At 46.7% G+C, this 22,120-nt stretch overlaps 1 protein-coding gene across 1 annotated transcript in view; it reads left to right on the top strand.

Annotated features, from left to right (window-relative positions):
- The window catches only part of LOC138249300 (vomeronasal type-2 receptor 26-like), a 200,991-nt gene that overhangs the window by 155,854 nt on the left and 23,017 nt on the right, over positions 1-22,120 (top strand). Inside the window, exons 9-10 of the mRNA XM_069203257.1 lie at positions 5,169-5,460; positions 8,516-9,358. Of these exons, the coding sequence (XP_069059358.1) occupies positions 5,169-5,460; positions 8,516-9,358 (1,135 nt within the window). The remainder of the gene's footprint in view (positions 1-5,168; positions 5,461-8,515; positions 9,359-22,120) is intronic.

Here is a 22,120-nt window from a genome sequence, read left to right as displayed (position 1 = left end):
ATTTGCATGTGTGCTGCACTGCACAACACGCGTAAAACATACAAACAATTGTAACAGTGATCTAGGCATAGTATTTAGTACTGGAAGGGTACCCTTCCTGTACAAAACCCATGCTAGACTTCTGCACACACCCTTGCACTATGGTGCAAGGTGTGTGTGTATGTGTGTGTGTGGCAGTGGTGCAAAATTCTGCACTTGTGCAAGGAAGGGGGAAGGTGAGTGTTCTATTTCTGTAGATAGGGTGCTCTCCTCCTGTCATGCAATGCAGAACAGCATTTCTGACTGCTGCTTTGGGTGACACTTTGATCAATCTAGCCCAAAGTGTTCCAGTCATTTATTTATGTGAGGATTCAACCCATCACTGTTACTAGCTGCACCACTTTGGCTACTCCTTTCTAAGTTTGCATGCCACCTTGATGTCATCATTGTCACCTCCTTACGTTTTTTACCCATACGCTTCCTGTGGGTTGCACCTACCACTATCAGTTGTGCACAGGAGTATGTGTACCTTTCTTTTATTTCACCCAAAGGTTCACTCATCGTCTCAGCATTATATACTATGCCTTGATATTATCAGAAACAGGGTCTTGTGCTCTTACTGCAGTCCAGTCTTTCCTTAATATTTCTATGCCCTTTTTCAACTTTCCTATTTTGTATGAGTTTGAGGAGTACTCAACCATAATTCTCTGCCGTAAGTGCTAGGCACAGATTTACTAATCTTAACTTGCTGTGCTGCATTGTGGGTGAAAGTGAGAAAGTAGAAATCTGTGATGCCTACTATGATATTGTGTGCTTCTGCTTCCTCCCAGTACTGGCACACTGTGTGAAACCCAGGGCCATTGCAAGTACCCTTGCAGCATGCTGCATGAGCGTAGTGAGCAGATTTTCCTACATAAAAACAATGCATAAAGACATTTTACTTTTTCTACGTGTGATGCAAAATGCCTGACTCTAGCTGAATTGATAGCTTCATCTGGGAAATTTAAGAAGTCTTGCATGATTGTTTTGTGTGCCCTTGTGCTGGTAAGCTCAGATCATGATTTCTCTCCAATGGCCATTGTCTCTGCATCTTTAGTACCTAGATTTGACTCCTGGATATGGAGCCCCTATGGGCCTTATTTAGATATTAGTGGATGGGTACACATCACAACAGTGACGGATATCAGCGTCTGCCAAAATCTAAATCCCATAGGAAATAATGGTGTCTAGATTTTGGCTGGTGAGATATCTGTCACCGTTGTGTTGGAGTTACCCATCCGCCAATATCTAATCAGACCCTAGGTCAGAGGGATATCAGTGTTTCTGGGTACGTGTCATTTCACATGTCAAGGGAGATGCAATATGTGAGGTCATAAGCAGTGCATGATGGGGGATGCAAGTTACAGTTAGACCACTAATGTATACCTGGCATATCTCAGTGAGTTTTTCAACATGAATTTGTGTCTCATGTCAACAACTAACTACAATGTTATAAACTGTTGGTTTTTTCAGTGAATGTCTGTTTTTTCAACCTAAGTTAAGGTCTTGGTACCGGACCTAACTATAATGTTACTATAACCTCTTTTCAGTGAAGATATATGTATATTTGTTTACCAGTATACAACTATATTAAAATTGGGGAGATATTAAGCTGCTAAGAATATGAATAGATGTGTAAAGGGAATGCTGTACTTATGCAGGCATCTCTCTTTTTAACCATTTATAGCCCCTTTATGAATACATTATCACTCAAATTACTAGGAATGCATACCTCGCCTCATATTTTAACCTACTGGTTTAATTACCTACATTAACATCTTGATGCTCAAGTAGTTCAACATCTCCTCAAGAAAGGCTTTACATTTAACTGCTACTATTCCAATAAAATTGCATTCATGAGTTCCTTTCTTTTGTCTCCAAAACAAAAGTTAGTCCTCTAGTTGTTCATTAGACATCTGTTATAACACTGCAGTTGATTGCTCAGTAGTTGACTGACTGTGTGCTGCTGGTGTTGTTAGTGCATGTTTTCACTCTGCTGATCAGACTGTTTTACTGAAATGGATCAGGAAGGCATTTAAGAACTCATAGAAAATGTATCATAATTTTAGCCTTCTGGAGCACTAACCATAATTTCAATGGCAAAAAGAAACCCCTTATTTTTGTTAATTTACTGCAGTATTTTCAGTTGTACAGCTTGATGTCATCGAGATGATATTCAAGTGTATTATACTTTTGCCATAAATGCACTCCAGTCCAAAATCCTGGAGATTCAACTGACAGGCTGCTGCTGATGTTGGACATACATTTTCTTCTCAGAATATCAGTCTTCATTCTCCCACAGTTTAGGAAAATAGTGTGAACTCATAGAAGATGTGCTCTCATTTTCGCTTATGTGGCTTCTGTAACCTCAATGAGAAACCTATGAGAGAAAGCATTTTGTTTTCAAACATGGTTCGTCAAATCCCTGTAGACGTACAACATTACCCACTGAGTAAAATCACCTGAGAACTCACCAGAATTCCTACAATAAAAATCACACCACCGACAAATGATTTATTATGTGACCAAAATCTGTTATCACCCTCCACATGTGTCCCTCTTTGTGAACCTCAAAAACAGGCTTTTCCTACGATGCATTTCAATAGGGACCATTCAGTGGGCAGCATGTCCCCATGTCCTCTAGTTGCAGCCACAACATATTTTTCATGATGCTGCCAGTCAATCAGGATTGGCTACTTCCATATAAATTAACCTATCACAGTATATCTGGATACTAACAGGCCAGATATACTAAACTTTTTACCCCTTCATGTCCAACTCAAGCCCTTCATCAAATGGTCATTTTTCAAACAACAACTAAAAAGATTTACACCAAATCCCCAAACGCATGCTGAGTAATGTTCTAACTTTTTGATACTGTTGGTGTAATTCTGTTCAGCCATTTTTTTCTGCATCAGAGAGCAACTTTCCAATGAGAATTAACAGTGAACATTACATCTTTGGGACCCCTCTTTTTCTTTGTCCTAACTTAGTTCGGAACTTTAAATAAAGGAGTCAAAGGGGATGAATATTTTTGGATGCTTCTTTTAATGAGGTCGTCAAATGGCACCAAAGTTATTAGCTAGGGAAGAAGCTATGGGAACTCTGAACTAACTATAACTACACAGTGGCAATTTAAAAGTCACATAATTATACGCAGGTTTCTTACAGTAATTGTGGAAATCAACACAGGGGTAAGTAGGAATATGGGTTTGAAAGAGTTACATGGGTGTAAAAAATTGATTTCTCAGATGGCAACACAATGGAACAGTTTTTAGAGCGCACACTTCATTTGAACACTTCATTCGAACTATGATATTGTGTGCTTCTGCTCCCTCCCAGTACTGGCACACTGTGTGAAACCCAGGGCCATTGCAAGTACCCTTGCAGCATGCTGCATGAGCATTGTGAGAAAGATTTTCCTGCATAAAAACAATGCATAAAGACATTTTATATGCATCATTCGAACAAGTCATAAAAGTAAGCATCCAAATGAAATCTCCATTTATTATTCATTCATGAACAAAACAATAAAAAGATGCCAGCCAACGCATTTCGTTCCAGATAATACAGATCTTCTTAACGTTGATTTATATAAGAAAGGAGATCATGTTCATAGTTTATCATAGGGTTCATCCTTTAACCAAAGTTTCATGGTGCTTGCATATATAACACTTAGAAGCATATTTAAGAGTCCCTAGCGCCACCTTAGTGCTGCCATAGCGGCATTTTTGTTTACGCTAAAACTGCGCTAATGTGGCTTTTCTACTGCACCATATTTATAAAGTGACGCATGCTTTGCTCCACTTTGTGAACCCTGCACTAGGCAGAATGTATGTAATGGGGGCGTCCCGACACTAGGTGGGCAAGAAAAATGGTGCATTGAAATGTGAGAGATTTCACTGCACCTCTTTGCAATTGCTGCACTAGTGTCAACAATTTTGATTATAGTGTAGCAAAGCGCCACAATAGCATAAAAACATTTGACGCTATTTTGCTAACGACCACCATGGTGCGCCGTATTATAAATATGGTGCCGCCGTGGAGTTGTTAGGTGCTAGTAGGGGTGCGCAGGTAAAGTGGCACATCATAGCTGATGTGCCACTTTTTCTTAAATGTGGGCCTTAGTATCAACATTACTCTTACAGTATAATGCTGACCATGAGATGAGTTTGTGCTTAGAGGAATATGTTGCTTAGCTATTAGCGACAGCTTAATTTAGTTAGATGCTTTTTTACAGACATATCTTTTAACAGTGTCTTGAAAGTGTTATTATTGGTGAGATTGCCAAGTGAGCAGGTAGGGTATCGAGACCCTTGTTTTATTACTTGGAAAGGATCAATATGCACAGTCAGTGGCTTTCCATATTTAGGTGAGGGACACAGGGACATGCAGAAAGATTAAAAAGCATTTTCATAATACATTTTGCTCTAATTTACAATGCGTGGTTCTGCCACTGTAGACTCTGCAGCCTCAGCACTAGACAACAGAGCCCTTAGTGTCCCTTTGAAGTGTCATTGGAAACATCATTGTAGCAGGTCATTCGTACCTAGAGTACCACTTATTTCTTAAAGGCTAAGACCATGGATTCCTCAAAGATTAAGATAAACCTGTGGACATTCTTTGATAATTGTCATAACAGGAATGGGTCAAATAAAGCTGTGCTTCATTAGTATGTGCTGTAGATTACATCTAGAGGGAGAGAACAGGGCAGCTGCTTACCACTGGAATGCCCAGTTTCAGAGAGGAGAGTTCTTGGCCTAGGATATATAGAAGGAAGGACAACTCACAGCCCCATGAAATTTAGCGACTTTCCAGGTATTTTTAACTCAAGGTGCTTTGATGTGGTCTTAGCTTCAGGGTAATTATCACAACTGGAACTAAGGACTTTCTGCTTTAAGTCAAACCAATGCAGGCAGTTTTATGTTGTCACAGGAAGAATACTCCTCTGTTAAATATTAGAGGACTTTTTTTTAAAATCCTGAATTTGCCCTCTTTTTAACAAATAGGCCCTAAATACCAATGGTTTAATTTCTTCTTAATCAAATCTAAATATGATGATTTTGTGATATGAATCTGTACTCACCGTGCATTCTTTGCTGAATTGTTTCATTGATCATATATCAATCATGCTTTATGTTAACATACAGATTCAACATCCGCTACTACAGGGATGTGCTGGCCATGATTTTTGCTGTTAAAGAAATAAATGAAACTCCTGAGCTTTTGCCAAACATTACTCTTGGGTTTTGGATTTTTGATTCCTGTACGTCAGAGAGCAGAGCTATTGGAGGAGTACTGGAGCTCCTCTCAGGAAACATGGATCTCATTCCAGGATACAGGTGTCCATCACTCCCAGCCCTGCTAGGAATCATTGGGGGGGCCATGTCATTCTTAACTGTCCCAATGGCAAGAGTTATGGGCCCACTTCACTTCCCACAGGTAAGTTCACATGTGAAATGAAAGAAACATTCAAGTACAATAATTTGTGCACTTTTGCACACTTGATATGGGTATGATTCAGTAGTTAAGAACATCTACTTATCAGAAATTCCTTGACATTTTAACATGCACATCGTGATCATCTCGGTAGTTTAAAAATCACTTATACTGTGTAAAATTACTACAACTCCTTCATAATATGCATTATTCAGTTGTGATTTATTTGAGGCTTATTTCCAGAAAAGTATGCCTGTGACTCCAGAAAGACTCCATACTATATGCATTAAATGACATACAAAGAAATGTAACTTTAGAAACCAAAGGCCAAGCAACATAAGTTAATGAAACCATTTGCCTTCAGCACACCCACATGCTCAGGCACTGATATATAAACATGTCTATTAATTAAATGCTTGCTGTCTGCTGAGCAACTAAAGCAAGTTATCAAAAGTGATTCCAGTTGTGAAATTAAGTTCATAGTTTTTTTATCTAATTCATAAAATATTTTTTCCCAAATGGTGGTAGTACACACTGAGGGAGCTATTCACAAACTGCATTTTCAAGTACATGCTGTAGTAGTACAATAGTACTACTAGAGTACTACAAAATGCTATTCACAAACCTTCAAGTGTAAATCTTAACCTCTCTTACCTTATCCATGAGGAGATCCTCACACACGTAAGTTTAGTATTTAGTATTAAGTGTGGGAGGGACCAGTGAAGTTGCTGAAAGATGTGCATGTTTACTAATAAATGGGAGGGGTTTATGGAGTAGTAAGAAGGGGTCTAAGTATTGTTAGGGAAAGGCTTGGGGGGAATATGCACCCTGCGACAGAAGAGTAGGTCCACTGCTATATAACCACATATAACCAAACACTGATACTGCAATATCCTCCCATAATAAAAAATGGTCATGGAGACATCAAACAAATCCCACTTTAATGATCTTAACTTAAAATAAATTATTTAGAGTATTTAAAATATAAATTAATATTTACTGAAAAAACATAGGTTAAATGTATGTGTGTTATAACTGTGAAACAGAAGTAAAAAAGCCTGGCTGGAAATTCTCTAAAAAACAAAGCTTATGAGGGACATTATAGTTTAGTTCAGATTCACAAAACCATATAAATAGTTATAATTATGTAAGAAACTAGACTTGTGTCCTAAAGTAACTTTAGGGCATGAGTTATAGTTTCTTGAGATAACTATAACTATATAAACCCAAAACCCTCACATTCAAGCAACCCCATGCCTGTGGCCAGGCCCTGTGGCCAACCCCCCGCATGCAGTCAGTCCAATGCTACTCATGGCCTTAGGCCATGTGTGGTGGGGCGTTTGGTGAGTGAGTGTGTCAGTGTACATATTTTATTTCAGTGGGGTTATATCCACAGATTTATCATGGATTTACACTGTGGGGACGTTCTGAGTGGCGCAGTGTGTAGGAGGCTGGACTAGTTTGTAGTGCGTACCTAAGGTCCTTACACCTTATACCAGGTCCAGTTATCCCTTATTAGTGAAATGTAGGCAGTGTTCTAGCAGCTTAGGCTGATAGAGGTAGCTGTAGCAGAGCAGCTTAGGCTGAACTAGGAGACATGCAAAGCTCATGCAATACCACTATAGTTACACAGTACTTATACACAATACTCAGGGTTACCAAAAATAAAGATACTTTAGTTTAGTGACACAAGGCCAAAAATATCTTAGAGGCAATACTCCTTCTGGATGTAAGTATTATACACAGTATATACACTAGTAACCAAAATCAGGTCAGTAAACAGTCATAGAATAGTGCAAACAGTAGAAAATTCAATAGATTGCAATGGGCTTAGGGGCAACACAAACCATATACTAAAATAGTGGAATGCAAAATCACAAATTCCCCCATAGGCAAGTGTAGTGTTTAGAGGGGCGCTGGGAGTGCAGGAAAACGCCCGAGAGCCCAGGAAAGCAGGAGTAAAGTACAGCAAGTTTCCTCAGGACACACTACAATCAAGGTTGGCTGGGGTTGGTTGTTTTCAATTACTCTGTATGAAGAATCAGTTCAAGTTCAGCACTGGTAAGTAAATAAAAAAAACATTTTTTGCAGCTCTGTACCACTTTTGTGATTTCAAACCCAGTGGCAAATTGTTTTAACTCTGGGCCTAAGAGTATTGAACAACTAAGGTTTCTGGCCCAGGTGTACCAAACTGTCACACAACACAGCACAGCAACCAAACTTGCTGAGCTGTGTTGCATGACAGGGAGAGAGCAGGAAAGTAACATACTTACAGAGATATGCACAATCCTCCTCTCTCCCTAGCAATGGCGCACAATAAGGCTGTCAAGTACACACACTCACCTTTGTATGGGTGAGCCTAGCTTAGGGTTTGAAGTGGAAGAGTATACTTCCAGGAATTCACACTAAGCTTAGATTAACTTTAATGTTTTTCCCACTTATAATGTGTGCTGTACAAAGCAGCACGCATGCAAAGTGGGAAACGTCAGGAGAAATAAAAGCATTTCTCCTTTTAAATGCCTGCTTCAAAGTGGCATTTGTTTATGGTTAGCTCTGTCTTCTATTATTAGTAGATAGGGTTTTGCTTCAAGCACCATGAGTGGTTGCTAATTTCCAACCCATGGAACGCCGTCTTGACACAGAGTAATGCAAAAGAGTGCTTTGCTCTTTGAGCTACTTTCAGACAATTTTCCTTCACTAAACAAGTTTTGTGCTGAAAAGTAAATCTAACAAAAAACATTTTCGGCACCTTTCCATAACTTTTGTGGTGTAAAACCAGTGCAAAAAGTTTATAAATCGTGCCCATAGAAAAATGGTTCTCTACCGTCAGTGAGTAACCTGCGAGACTGGAAGTGTGCTAGACTTTTGGTGCTACCTTTCTCACCAGGGTAAGTATGTGATGTGATTCATTGTAAAAGTCAACCACTGAAAATATACCAGACTCACTGGTAACCCATTTTTTTCTAATTCTTAAGATGCATGCGCTGAATTACAAATATTTGTTACAACTGAATTTCCTTTTTATGCATTTTGTAAATTCTCCTATAATCCTTGGCAGATCAGTCATGCATCTCAGCTCTCTTCCCTCAGCGACAAACTCCAGTTCCCTTCCTTCCTGAGGACTGTGCGTGGCTTCACGTTCCAGAACAAGGCACTTGCGAGTCTGATTGGCCACTTCCAGTGGACGTGGGTGGGAATGATTGTTTCTAATGATGAGCTCGGTTTGCAGGGTGGCCAAGACATTAAGAAACACATTGAGGACACTGGAGGTTGTGTGGCCTTCATGCAGCAAATTAACCTCAGATTCTCCAAAAAGAAGATCTTTCAACTGGCTGAAATGATCCAGGAACACTCTGTGAATGTGATTGTTGTTCACAGTCCTGAGGTCCATGTCAAGGCGTTACTGCAAACCCTCTATGAACAAAACATCACCAGCAAAGTCTGGATATTCACTGTAGCATTTATTATAACCCCCGGACTGCTTCCGAATCATGCCTGGAAAATACTCAACGGATCGCTAGGAATTGCACCCTACACACATCACATGCTGGCTTTTGAGAGGTTTTTGTATGACCTTCACCCTTCTAGATTCCCTCATGACATATATATAAAACCCTTCTGGGAAGAAGCCTTCCACTGTAAATTTCCAAAAGTTAATGGGACTGACAGAGAAGAACAGGAAAGCCCTCAAAGCTCATTGAAGCCTTGCTCAGGGGAGGAGACGTTGGGTAAAGTTGCCAACAAAGTGTTTGAACTGAATGATCTAAGCTACACTTACCAAGGCTACACAGCAGTGTACGCCTTGGCTCACGCTTTACAAAATCTGATATTCTGCACACCAGGAGAAGGACCTTTTACCAGGGACTCATGCGCTGACTCCAAAGACATCCAGCCATGGCAGGTAAGAGGAAATACTAACATATGTATCATTGTAATGTAATATGGACGCATTATTTCACAAAGAAACATGACCCGGTAACTACACCTCAATGCCCTACTTATTGTTGGTATCAGGTTCAATGCCACTGATTATGAATAAATTCAGCAACTTAGTCTAGTATTGGTAAACAACTGCAACAATAATTGACAGAGAAAACAAGGAGAAAATGGACACAGGTGAAACAACCATTGGCTATGTCAATTGGTCTTGCTTGATTGTTAAGGTAAGGAGTGGTTTTGTGATACAGCAGTTACAAAAGCCACGCCACAAACACCCTTTCTGCCAGAATCATCATGCGACTTCCAAACATTTGGAACACGGGTAGTAGGATCACACTCAACCTTCCATGCAGCACGCACATAACACACCAAACCCCAGGGAGCTCCACCAGCATACAACACAACATGCCCAGTTCAAACTCCTGACAAACCTTCAAACCTCCTCAGACTACTCAATAGACAAATTTAGTTTCAAAACCAATAAGACACATTCGCTCAACTCCTTCTCGCACACATCCCATGCATTCGCTGAACCAGAAAACGCTGTTGGGCCATCTCCTACTGTCTTCCTGAAACCTGAAATGACTTGCTGTTAGACATCAGAACTGTGTCTTCCATTCTTGATTTCTAAAAGTTCGGCTTTTGAATAACCCTCCTGTCAGCCCCAGGTCAGGCTAAAACTGCATTAGCACCACCCTAGTCATAGTACATTTACAAATACACATAACATAAAATAACATAGCTGGTGTTAAATCCCCCTCAAGAACACACAATGAATGTTAAAAAAAAGTCATCTGATCTTGCATACAAGATCACTCCTTGTAGAATGCAATCCAGAGTCATCTTTCTAGCAAAGGAGCTAGTAACAGCTTTCTGCAAAAACAGGATGTCCGCCATGCACTTTCTCAAAATGCTCATGTTCACTAGAAAGGACAGGTCAGATGGGTATAGGCCAAGAAAGTGTGCTAAGTCTCAGCCAGGTAGCAGGTGGGCATTGAGGACAGAACTGATGGCAGAGCAGAACTGACTGTACACCTTAATGATGTCTATTAGTCTGTAAAGTGTTACCTGCGCTCTAACTCTGAGGGGGTGTCCTCTTCCTCAGTATGGTAGTGCATTTCTATTCTCCATACTGGGTGTAGAAATGCCCACGTAGGGCAGGGACTTCAGTTGGTGCATGGCCATCAATGAAGGCAGATCAACCAGGTCATACTAGCAATATTAAATTGTGTCACGCACTCACCTGGTTCTGATCGCAGAGACAATGCAGGTCTTCCAATCCCACATGGGGCAGCAAATGAAACAAGAAACCACAAACTTAATTCACTGACTGTCTCCGAGGGGAAGGGGATTGGGATTAAACATGAAAAAGCTAGACTTGCATCACTGGGTCCGCTCTGCTACCTTGCGACACTGCACAGGAGGGCCTGTACTCCCTGGACCTTTTAATGCAGCTGCAGTGCACATGAAACAACAAGAGTTGTTTTACTAATAGTTCTTGGCATATGGTTTGCTAACAGTTATTTACAACAATATCACTTACACAGGCTTCATCACAAATAAGGCTTGAGAGCAGGTACAATTCAAAGGGAATACCAACGTTTTTGGAGACTCAGCAGAATAATAAACATAACAATGTTCAATTCAACACTGAAAGGTATGATTTGTGTGCTCAAAGTCTTTCTGTGTTCATAATACACAAACTTGACAATGAATATAAAAATAAAGGCCTTGAGTTCTGAATCAAATAAGTTACCAGCGCCCATGAGGTAAAGATTATGGAGCGCTGGGACATTCTAAACTTAGAAAGCCTATAATGTCTGATTTCCAACATTGGGTTTGCACTCCTTGGAAGAACTCAGGGCCTGATTTAGATATTAGTGGATGGGTTACTCCGTCCTGTATGCCGAAATCTAAATACCATTAAATCCTATGGGATTTAGATTTTGGCAGACAGGATATCCATCACCGTTGTGATGGAGTAAGTCATCTTCCAATATCTAAATTAGGCCCTCAGTCTCGTGCAATTCTCAAAATTTAACTAAGGATTAGTGCACACTAACCTGGGGGTCTGGTACTTAGCTTAGAATTAAATTCTTTAGCTGGAATCCACAATAGGGCTGAAGGCCAAGTAGCAAGAAGCCAAAGAGGAAGTAGAACTGTAGCTCAGGGCATGAGGGTACTGGAGACATCCTTAGAGTCTGCATCACAGGATCAACGGGAAGGCTTGGGAGGCTAAAGTGCTGGAGATTCCAGGCAACTCAGCACGTGAGTGTAGGAAAGATGCTTGTGAAGGATTGAAAAGAGACCAAGCGCCAACTCAGGTTTAGACAGGGGATTATATAACTGATAGGAAGAGTGTTCCAGAAGGGCATGTGGCTTACATGGAAGACTGCAAAATTTCAAAGAAATCCTGAAAGAAAGCTCATGTCAACCTAACGGATGTGACCTTTCCTAAAGACAGGTGCAAGTAACATTTCAAATCAAATAACCCAAAAGCTGGAGCATTAGACTTTAATGTCAACAGGTCATGCCAATGGACGTTAATAACCAAGGCAGGTGGAAAAATACATCTAAATGGTTTCATGCAATAGATAATGGCAGAGGGAGCTAATTAGGTTGGAAACACATAGGGGCTCATTCCGACCCCGGCGGTCAAGGACCGCCGGGGCCGGGGATGCGGGAGCACCGCCAACAGGCTGGCGGTGCCCCGCCGGGCATTCTGACCGCGGCGGTTTGGCCGCGGTCAGACAAGGAAAACCGGCGGTCTCCCGCCCGTTTTCCGCTGCCCTTGGAATCCCCCATGGCGGCGCAGCTTGCTGCGCCGCCATGGGGGATTCTGACACCCCCTACCGCCATCCTGTTCCTGGCGGTTCGCCCGCCAGGAACAGAATGGCGGTAGGGGGTGCCGCGGGGCCCCTGGGGGTCCCTGCAGTGCCCATGCCAATGGCATGGGCACTGCAGGGGCCCCCGTAAGAGGGCCCCACTGTGTATTTCAGTGTCTGCAATGCAGACACTGAAATACGCGACGGGTGCAAACTGCACCCGTCGCACATACCCACTCCGCCGGCTCCATTCGGAGCCGGCTTCCTCGTGGGGAGGGGTTTCCCGCTGGGCTGGCGGGCGGCCTTCTGGCGGTCGCCCGCCAGCCCAGCGGGAAAGCCTGAATGGCCTCCGCGGTCTTTCGACCGCGGAGCGGCCATATGGCGGTTCCCGCGAGGCGGGTGGCTACCGCCGCCCGCCTCTATCAGAATCAGGCCCATAATGTTCTTACAATAATACAACCAGGGGAAGCAACAGTGGAGGAGGTTCAAGGGGGTGAACAGATCTGGAAGGGATACAGTGGTTTGCAGGAGGCTGGGAGGTGCCGCAGGGAAAAATAACACGAGCTCTGTGATCAAACCCACAGAACAGAGGGCACAAGTGCAGGTCATGACAAATTGCTGCACATTTTCCTGAAGGACATTTGAAGTAAGAGGTCATTTATGCAATTAAATACATTTGAATGATTGCCTGAGAGTTTGTCAAAGGTTGTGGTCCAGCTTAAAGAGCTGTTTGTGAATAAATGAATAATATATATTTCAAATAACAGTCTCCTGTTGCCTGGATGTGCTGCTTGTCGAAAGGCGATTCCAGGTCACAACAAAACTAGCTCCAATTATCAACCCCCTTTGGCTAACACTTAAATTAAAACAAAGGCAACCATGCTTTTATATAATCAAGGGAACGGCTCATGGAGGTGTACACCAGCACTTAGTTTAAGGGGTATGTGCTGTACCAGGTGTGCTAACATACATTTAGGAGCAATGAAAGCAAGTCTTGACTATGCCACTAGGTGGTGCAATATCCTCAACATTGTGCAGATTTACTGTATATTTCTTATGACTTGGGTTATGAGTGGTAAATTCTGCTCTGCTGGCAGAGTTAGCGGAGTTTGGTCACTCCGTGTTACGCTTCTAAAACCATATTTATTCTTTTTTAGCGTTGTATTTGCGCCACTTTTTAACGCGAAAGCGGCGCAAACTTGCAAAATACAATTGTATTTTGTATGTTTGCGCCGCTTTTGCGTCAAACAGTGACGCAAATGCGGCGCTAAAAAAGTATAAATACGGGCCCTAATGCGGAGTTCTGACCGAATTCTGCCAACCGCTGTGAGGAGAACTTTTTTATTGAGCGTGGCTTGCCAACAGTACATTGGTGAGCACGGGCAAGAATTGTCAATTTCAAGCACAAATGCTTTTGGGAGATGAGATCTCCCAAAAGAAGGCGGTTGTGGGCAGTTACGGCTGTTCACAGTCAGAAAGCTGACACTTGAGTAGCGCCCTCTGGTGCACCGCATGGTGCCATTGACACTGATTTTTCAGTGCAGAATGAGCTCCAAGCTCTAATAATTAGAGCAATAGTGAAACCTGCTAATGCAACTCATTCACAGCACTCTGGGGAATCTCGTAGAGTTTTCATGTAACTCTGCGGAATTCCAAGAAGTAAAACTCTGTAAGATCCGCCCACCCATTATTGTAACTGCCTAGAAAACATCTGATAGTAGTGGTATCAAGACTGTTTTAGTCCCAGGAAGTTGGCATGAGGTTAATGCCACAGAAAAAAAGAGAATGACAAATCTACTAACAGTAATCAATAAACATAGCTAAATACAGTCCTTGTGTTCAGAGCATTGGAGCAGCAGAGCCTCCAATCCGGTGATGTCTACAGAGAATGACAAATCTACCCATAGTAAAATCAAAATGCACATGTGGGTGAGTCACCTACAGAATAGGAAGGAAAGCCAGCAACGCAACCAAGATTGACAAGAAATACATTTAGGTGGTCATTACAACCCTGGCGTACGGTGTTAAAGGTGCGGTAATACTGCAAACAGGCCGGCGGACAAAAAAAGGGAATTATGACTGTGGCAGAAACCACCAACAAAGACAGCCACTTTAACACTCCGACCACCACGGCGGTACAGACAAGCAGTGCGGCGGTCACCGCCAACAGACAGGCGGAAGACCATGTACCACCCACACTATCACAACCCCCCAATCCGCCACCTTTTCCGGGGCGGATTCACAGTGGATAAAAACACATCGGAAACAGCGTTTGCTGTGGGAAAACATCCCACGAGGAAGGAGGACACCATGGAGCCGGAATTACAAATCCTCCCTGCCCTTGTCTTCCTACTCATCTACGAACACCAGCGGCGGCGAAGACAACGGTGAGAACTGCACCTACGACATAGGGGAGGCGAGAGGCAAAAGTCAGTGGGACACACACGCAACACCCCCACCCCCAACCTCGCACATTACAACACAAACACCAATGCATTTCCAAACAGCACTGTAACAACCCTCAACCCACCCGGAAGAATGCAAAGACAAAACAAAATCAGTTCAAACATTGTAATGTTTTAAAATACATGTTTCAAATATATACAGACATATATAAACTCATTCAAAAGTATATACATTACGAGAAGTAGTGCAGATATGCACATCTCAATGTCCGTGCACCACTGGGCCAAAAATGCATGGGCGAGGCCCACACAAGATACCTGTCAACAAACGGAGAGAAAACTGCCGGGGCATCAGAGAGAAATACAACAGGCACCTCAGGGGGAAGGGAAGGGGGGGCACCTCAGCCGGATTACAACACCACGCCACATCCACGACGGGGCTCCATGCCCATTGATGTATCCTGGGGAGTGCAAAGGCACAGTCTCTCAAGTCTCTCCAGTGGGTGGGTTGCCCACTGCCATATCCTGGGGAGTGCAAAGGCACAGTCTTGCAAGTCTCTCCAGTGGGTGGGTTGCAAGTCTCTCCAGTGGGTGGGTTGCCCACTGCTATATCCTGGGGAGTGCAAAGCCACAGTCTCTCAAGTCTCTCCAGTGGGTGGGTTGCCCACTGCATTATCCGGGGGAGTGCAAAGCCACAGTCTCTCAAGTGGATAACAGCCTCCACCGGTTCTGGAGGGGGACTGGTGCCCAGAGTGCTTCATCCTGTGAAGGACAGAGGTAGTGGATGGATCTCTCCACTGGTTCTGGAGGGGGAATGGTGCCTAGACTGAATTAGGCTCCCGTGACAGTTCCTGTCCCGTCACTGTCCCAGCTGAACATGGGATAACGATGCTTGATGTGGCGGTCTTTTCCTTCTGCAGCGGTGCTCTGCCCTGTTCAGTGGTGCTTGCCCTGTTCAGCGGTGCTTTGCCATGGCGGTCTCTGGCCTGTTCAGCGGTGCTTGCCCTGTTCAGCGGTGCTTGCCCTGTTCAGCGGTGCTGTGCCATGGCGGTCTCTGGCCTGTTCAGCTGTGCTTGCCCTGTTCAGCGGTGCTCTGCCATGGCGGTCTCTGACCTGTGCATTGGTGTGTGGCATGACGGTCCCTCATTACCCAGCGGGGCTGTGGCAGCCAGGGCCCTCCTGGGCACTGACTCAGCGGGGGTCTCCTGCCTAGTGACGATACTTGTGCCCTCCTAGGCACTGACTCCGGCGGTGGCGGTGGTCTCCTGACCAGTGACGATACTTGTGCCCTCCTGGGCAATGACTCTGGCGGTGGCGGTGGTCTCCTGACCAGTGACGATACTTGTGCCCTTCTGGGCAATGACTCCGGTGGTGGCGGTGGTCTCCTAACCAGTGACGACGGTGCTGGCAGTGGCGTCCTGGCCACCGGGAAGGATGCCGCCCTTCTCCGCCATGCTGCTCACACCAGGCTGTGCAGACTTCTTCTGGCCCTTCCCCACCTTTGGAGGTGTCACAGCTGACTCTGCAATCCCCCTGGAACCCCTGTGAGTAGTTTTGCCTCCAGGAGTCTTCACCCGGTCCCGTCGGCCACTTTCCAACTTCAGATGCTTTACAGGGGGTGGACTGGCAGGGCCTTGGCTCCGTGACACACTGCCTGCCCTGGTGGCCGGTGCACTCCACACACCTGTAACACGCACCACTGGTACTGGAGTCTTTTTGGCTGAGGCGCTACGACAGGACTGATGAATTGGAGGAGTGAGGGTGGGGGCAAAGAGGTCAACGTTGCAGAGGGACAGTTTCTGACGAACACTGGGATGGGTAGCTGGAGGGGGTCTGGGAGTGGAGGAAGAGGAGGTGGTTGTAGGAGGTGTCACTTTAGGTGTTTTGGGTGCAGGTGCATGTTGGGTGTGTGGGTGCCCACGTTTGTGTACTTTGGGAGGGGGCGTCACAGACACACTGGGAGAGGACACAGGGGACGTGTAAATGGGAGTGGGGGTCGTGAGTGCAGGTGAGCGGGGTGTGGTGCTGGGTGTTCTGGTGTGAGTCTTAGTGCCTGTAGATGTAGTGCATGCAGGTGAGAGTGTAGACGATACTGGGAGGGAGGAGGGAGACAACGAGGAGGGGGACACAGTGGAAGCAGTGGATGTTGCTGTGTCTGCATGTGGGTGAAGTTTGTGTGAGTGCCTGTGGGTTGTGTGGTGCCTATGTTTGACTTATCTACTTTTGGGTGTTGAGGTGTATGCATGCTTGTCTGATGGTGTGCTTGGGACAGGCTGGGGTACAGGGGATTGGGTCTGGGTGGAGGAAGTTGGAAGGGGGAGGCTAGAGACAGGGACAATGGCTGCCATCAGTGCTGAGGCCAGAGATTGCAGGGTTCGATGATGGGCAGCCTGACCAGAATGAATGCCCTCCAGGAATGCATTAGTGTGTTGCAACTCACTTTCTACACCCTGGATGGCATTCACAATGGTAGACTGCCCAACAGTGAGTGACCTGAGGAGGTCAATGGCCTCCTCACTGAGGGCAGCAGGGGTGACTGGGGCAGGGCCTGAGGTGCCTGGGGCGAAGGTGATGCCCACCCTCCTGGGTGAGTGGGCACAGGGCGAACACTGAGGGGCTGCTGGGAGGGCGGTGCTGGTAGGGGAGGTGGCGGCTGTACCTGTAGAAGTGGGGGGCACAGATGGTGCCACCACCACAAGGGAGCTCCCATCGGCGGACAAGTCTGTGTCGCTGGTTGGTGATCCGGTGACCGACGTGTAGCTCCCCTCGCCCTCCGTCCCACTGGTGCATTCTGGGTCTGTGGTGTGGCCCTCCATGGCCATGTGAGATGCAGCTCCCTCGTGCCCCGGTGCCACTGTACCTCCGCCTGATGATGCTGATGCACAAAAGAACAGGGAGAGCAGAAAAAGGGGGAGGGGACGACAGAAGAAAGACAGGTTGAGTGCATGGCTTACCGCTACCATTGGCGGACAATACAGACACAGCAGCCCCCTGCACTACGCCGTGCTCTTGGCCTCTACAGATGCAATTGCTGGGATATGGCCTACATGGCTATGGTGGACATCTGCACACATGGATGCCACAGGGGTATCTATATATGTACTTGGCCCTCTACTGAGGTGGGGTTGAGTGCCACATGCCCTGCATTACGGAGGGGCCTAGCCTACGCATTTTTGCCTGGCCTAGGTACACCCACAGCCCTCCTCCCCCACCCAGACCCCTCAACTGCGCGCCAAGTCCCCAGAATGAGAGTGTACTCACCCCCTTGTGTCTGCTGTGATGCCCTCAAGCGCCCATCCAACTCCGGGTAGGCCACCGCCAGGATCTGGAACATCAGGGGGGTCATGGTGCGATGGGCACCCTTCCCACGTTGGGAGGCCATCCCCAGCTGAGCCTCCGCCGTCTTCTTGCTCCAGCGGCGAATGTCCTCCCATCTTTTCCGGCAGTGGGTGCCCTGTCTCTGGTGGACCCCCAGGGTCCGGACTTCCTTGGCGATGGCACGCCAAATGTCCTTCTTCTGGTGGGTGCTGACCTACATGACATGCACAGGGGAAGAAGAGAAGTCATTACCAACTGCACCGTCGATGTGAGTGGCCCCCATCCCTACCCGTGCCATGTGGCACATGCATTCACATGCATTCATGTTCCCTGAACTCTGCCCCCTTCCCTCTTACAACCAGCCCTCTCCACCCAGGGATAGCCCATACAACGTGCTCCCTGTGTACTTACCTGTTGGTCTGGAGGACCGTAGAGTAGGGTGTACTGGGGGAGGACCCCGTCTACTAGCTTCTCCAACTCCTGAGCAGTGAAGGCAGGGGCCCTTTACCCAGACGCAGCAGCCATTGTCTCTTCCAGACCGAGGTCACAGCAGCACTTGCAGTGTAGGTCCTCTCCTGTCGAAGATCAGGTATCGAGTGATTGAACAGATAGTAAATGGCGGTGATGTCCGCGGCGGTGACGTCCGAGGCGGTGCGTATCATCACCGCCGGCGGACTTCGTCATTGGCTCCTGGGACCCATAGGGTCCAATGTTAACCAATGCAGCATAGCACCGCGGTCTACGACCGCCTACCGCGACGGTGTACAACGCCAGCGCAGTGACCTCACATTCCCATTGTCCCAGTTTAGAGGTCAGGCAGCCGCCATTTCAGGGGCCCACATGGCTTCATTTACTACTGCGTCACACATAGCTAGGCCTACACTCAACACACATACAGGAAGGGTTTTGTGTTTGGTGTCGTGTTCTGTGTATCTGTGGGTACATACCTGGAAATTTGTTGACTCTGTGGTCGCTGTTGTCCTTCCTAGGCACCGTCAGCTGGGACATTTGAGAAGATGGCGGAATCCTCCGGTGTACCGACTGCTGGTGGATCTGTTGACAATGGAGGAGCGACATTTAATAGTCACCTACAGGTTTGACCGTGCCACTATCCAGGAACTATGCACCCAGATGGAGCCAGACCTGATGTCACCAATCCGCCATCCTACTGGAATCCCCCCGGACGTGCAGGTGCTGTCAGTGCTCCATTTCCTTGCTAGTGGGTCTTTTCAGTCAACAGTGGCCATGGCATCAGGGATGTCCCAGCCTATGTTTTCCAATGTGTTGTCCAGAGTGTTGGCTGTCCTGCTGAAACACGTAAGGAGATACATCGTTTTCCCTGAGGTGGAGGATTTGGCTACAGTTAAAGGTGACTTCTATGCCCTTGGACATATCCCGAACATCATAGGTGCTATTGATGGGACCCATGTAGCTCTGGTCCCCCCCCACAGGAGTGAACAGGTGTACAGGAACCGGAAGAGTTATCATTCGATGAATGTACAGATGGTATGTTTGGCTGACCTTTACATCTCCCAGGTAAATGCTATGTTTCCTGGCTCAGTGCATGACACCTACATCCTGCGGAATAGCAGCATCCCTTATATGATGGGTCAACTCCAGAGGCACCGGGTGTGGCTATTAGGGGACTTTGGTTACCCCAACCTGTCCTGGCTATTGACCCCAGTGAGGAATCCCAGGACCAGGGCGGAGGAGCGCTACAATGAGGCCCATGGGCGGACTAGGAGGGTGATCAAACGCACCTTCGGGCTCCTGATGGCCAGGTTCAGGTGCCTCCATATGACAGGTGGTTCCCTATTCTACTCACCGAAGAAGGTGTACCAGATCATCATCGCCTGCTCGATGCTTCACAATCTTGCTTTGCGACGCCAGGTGCCTTTTCTGCAGGAGGATGGTCCAGATGACGGTGTTGTGGCAGCTGTGGAGCCTGTGGAGCCTGTGGACAGTGATGAGTTGGAGACTGAGGAAGAAGACATCGACAACAGGGAGTCAGTCATAAAGCAATATTTCCAGTGACACACATGTGAGAACATTTACATTTTTACCATTATATTAATTTTCACACGTATACCTCTATCCTGTCTGTCCTTTCATACCAGTATTTGGTCACTGAGTTGTACCTTTCCATTACGGTTTCACAGGTGTGGTTACCAACGTGTGTCATCTGCTTGCATCCTTCAAGGACTTGTGATGTGTGACATAGGTATGTTGGCTTTACAATTGGAAACGCATTATGACACTGTCATTGATAATACATATTTACAAAATCACAGACTGACTCCAGATTGTTTTGTGGTTCAAGGGTGTTTATTTAAGTGCTCAAAAATGGAGGGGGGTTGTAATATGGTGATGTGGGACGGTGGAGGAATGTCTATGACAGAGTCCAGTCCATTGGTCACACAGGTGCACTGCCCATATGGGCATAGGAAGTGGAGCTGGGGCAGCTTAAGTATGGACAGGGTAACAAAGTGGGACAGTGGGAGGACAATCAGGGTGGTCTCATTTCCTGGCGGGGGTCTTGCCATCTTGCTCTGTCCTGTTCCTGGATCTCAGGGACCGCTTGCGTGGTGGTTGTCCGTCTGCAGGGGGTGGGGTGCTGGTGTGGTGGTCCTGTGGCAGGGCGTCCTGTCCACTAGCGCCGGCGGAGGTGGTGGGAAGTTCATCGTCCAGGCTAGTGTCAGGGGCCCCTTGGAATGCCACGGTGTCCATCATGGTCTGCTGTATGTCCTTCAGCACCCCTACAATGGTGCCCAGGGTGGAGCTGATGGTCCTGAGCTCCTCCCTGAACCCCAAATACTGCTCCTCCTGCAGGCGCTGGGTCTCCTGAAACTTGTCCAGGACCGTCGCCATCGTCTCCTGGGAGTGGTGGTAGTCTCCCATGATGGAGGAGAGGGCCTCGTGGAGAGTGGGTTCCCTTGGCCTGTCCGCCCCCTGTCGCACAGCAGCCCTCCCAGTTCCCCTGTGTTCCTGGGCCTCCGTCCCCTGGACCGTGTGCCCACTACCACACCGCTGATTGACGTGTCCTGGGGACGGAGGTATGGGCCCGCTGGGTGGGTGCTGTGCTGGTGTTACCAGAGGGTGGAAGGTCAGTGTTTGGCTGTGCCTGTGCAAGGGGAACCGACTGTCCCGAGGCCCACGATGGTCCGGGCTGGTCATCAGGATCCTGTAGGGCAGAGCTGCTATCGTCACTGTGGGCCTCTTCTGTGGGTTAAGTGGAGTTGTCTGGAACCTCCAGTGTGGTGACGTTACTTCGTGGTCCTGGAGGGACATAAGAGCATGATTATTGCATCTGTGTGTGTAATGGTGTGCAATGGGTGTGTGTGTGTGTAACCCAGTGCAAGCATTCCTGTGTGTAGGTTGGTTTGATGATGGTTGGGGGGTGTTATGGGTATGTGCAGTGAGCATGCTTTAGTGAGGGGTGACCATGCTTAGTTGTGTCATGCAGGGCTTGGTGTTGGGATGGGTGGTTTGTGTTATCATTAAATTAGTGAGGACTTGGAGTGATAGGGGAGGGGGTGAGTGTGGGGGTGTGTGATAGCATGCAGGTAGGGTGGGGGATATGATAGTGAAGATTTGACTTACCAGTGTCCATTCCTCCACTGACTCCTCCGAGGCCCTCTGGATGCATGATGGTCAAGACTTGCTCCTCCCATGTTGTTAGTTGTGGGGGAGGAGGTGGGGGTCCGCCGCCAGTCCGCTGAACCTCAATGTTGTGCCTGGAGACCACTGAACGCACCTTCCCCCATAGGTCGTTCCACCTCTTCCTGATGTCCTCCCGATTTCTTGGATGCTGTCCCATAGCGTTGACCCTGTCCACTATTCTGCGCCATAGCTCCATCTTCCTTGCTATGGATGTGTGCTGCACCTGTGAGTCAAATAGCTGTGGCTCTACCCGTAGGATTTCCTCCACCATGACCCGGAGCTCCTCCTCGGAAAACCGGGGGTGTCTTTGGCATGACATGGGGTGGTGTGGGTGATGTGTGGGGTGGTGTCAGTGTTGATGTGTGTGGTGATGTGTAGTGGTGTGTGGTGTATTGTGCGTGTAATGTTGTATGGGTGATCGTGTTGTGTGCCTCTGTGTGGTGGGGTTCTCAGTTGCTGTGCTCTCTGTCTCTGTGGCCTTCGATCATGAATTGTGGTCGTAGGGGTTTGTGGGTG

Source organism: Pleurodeles waltl, chromosome 8, assembly GCF_031143425.1.
Source record: "Pleurodeles waltl isolate 20211129_DDA chromosome 8, aPleWal1.hap1.20221129, whole genome shotgun sequence".
Lineage (NCBI taxonomy): Eukaryota > Metazoa > Chordata > Amphibia > Caudata > Salamandridae > Pleurodeles > Pleurodeles waltl.
Note: the sequence above shows the minus strand (reverse complement) of the source record. Positions and strands in the feature narration are given on the sequence as shown.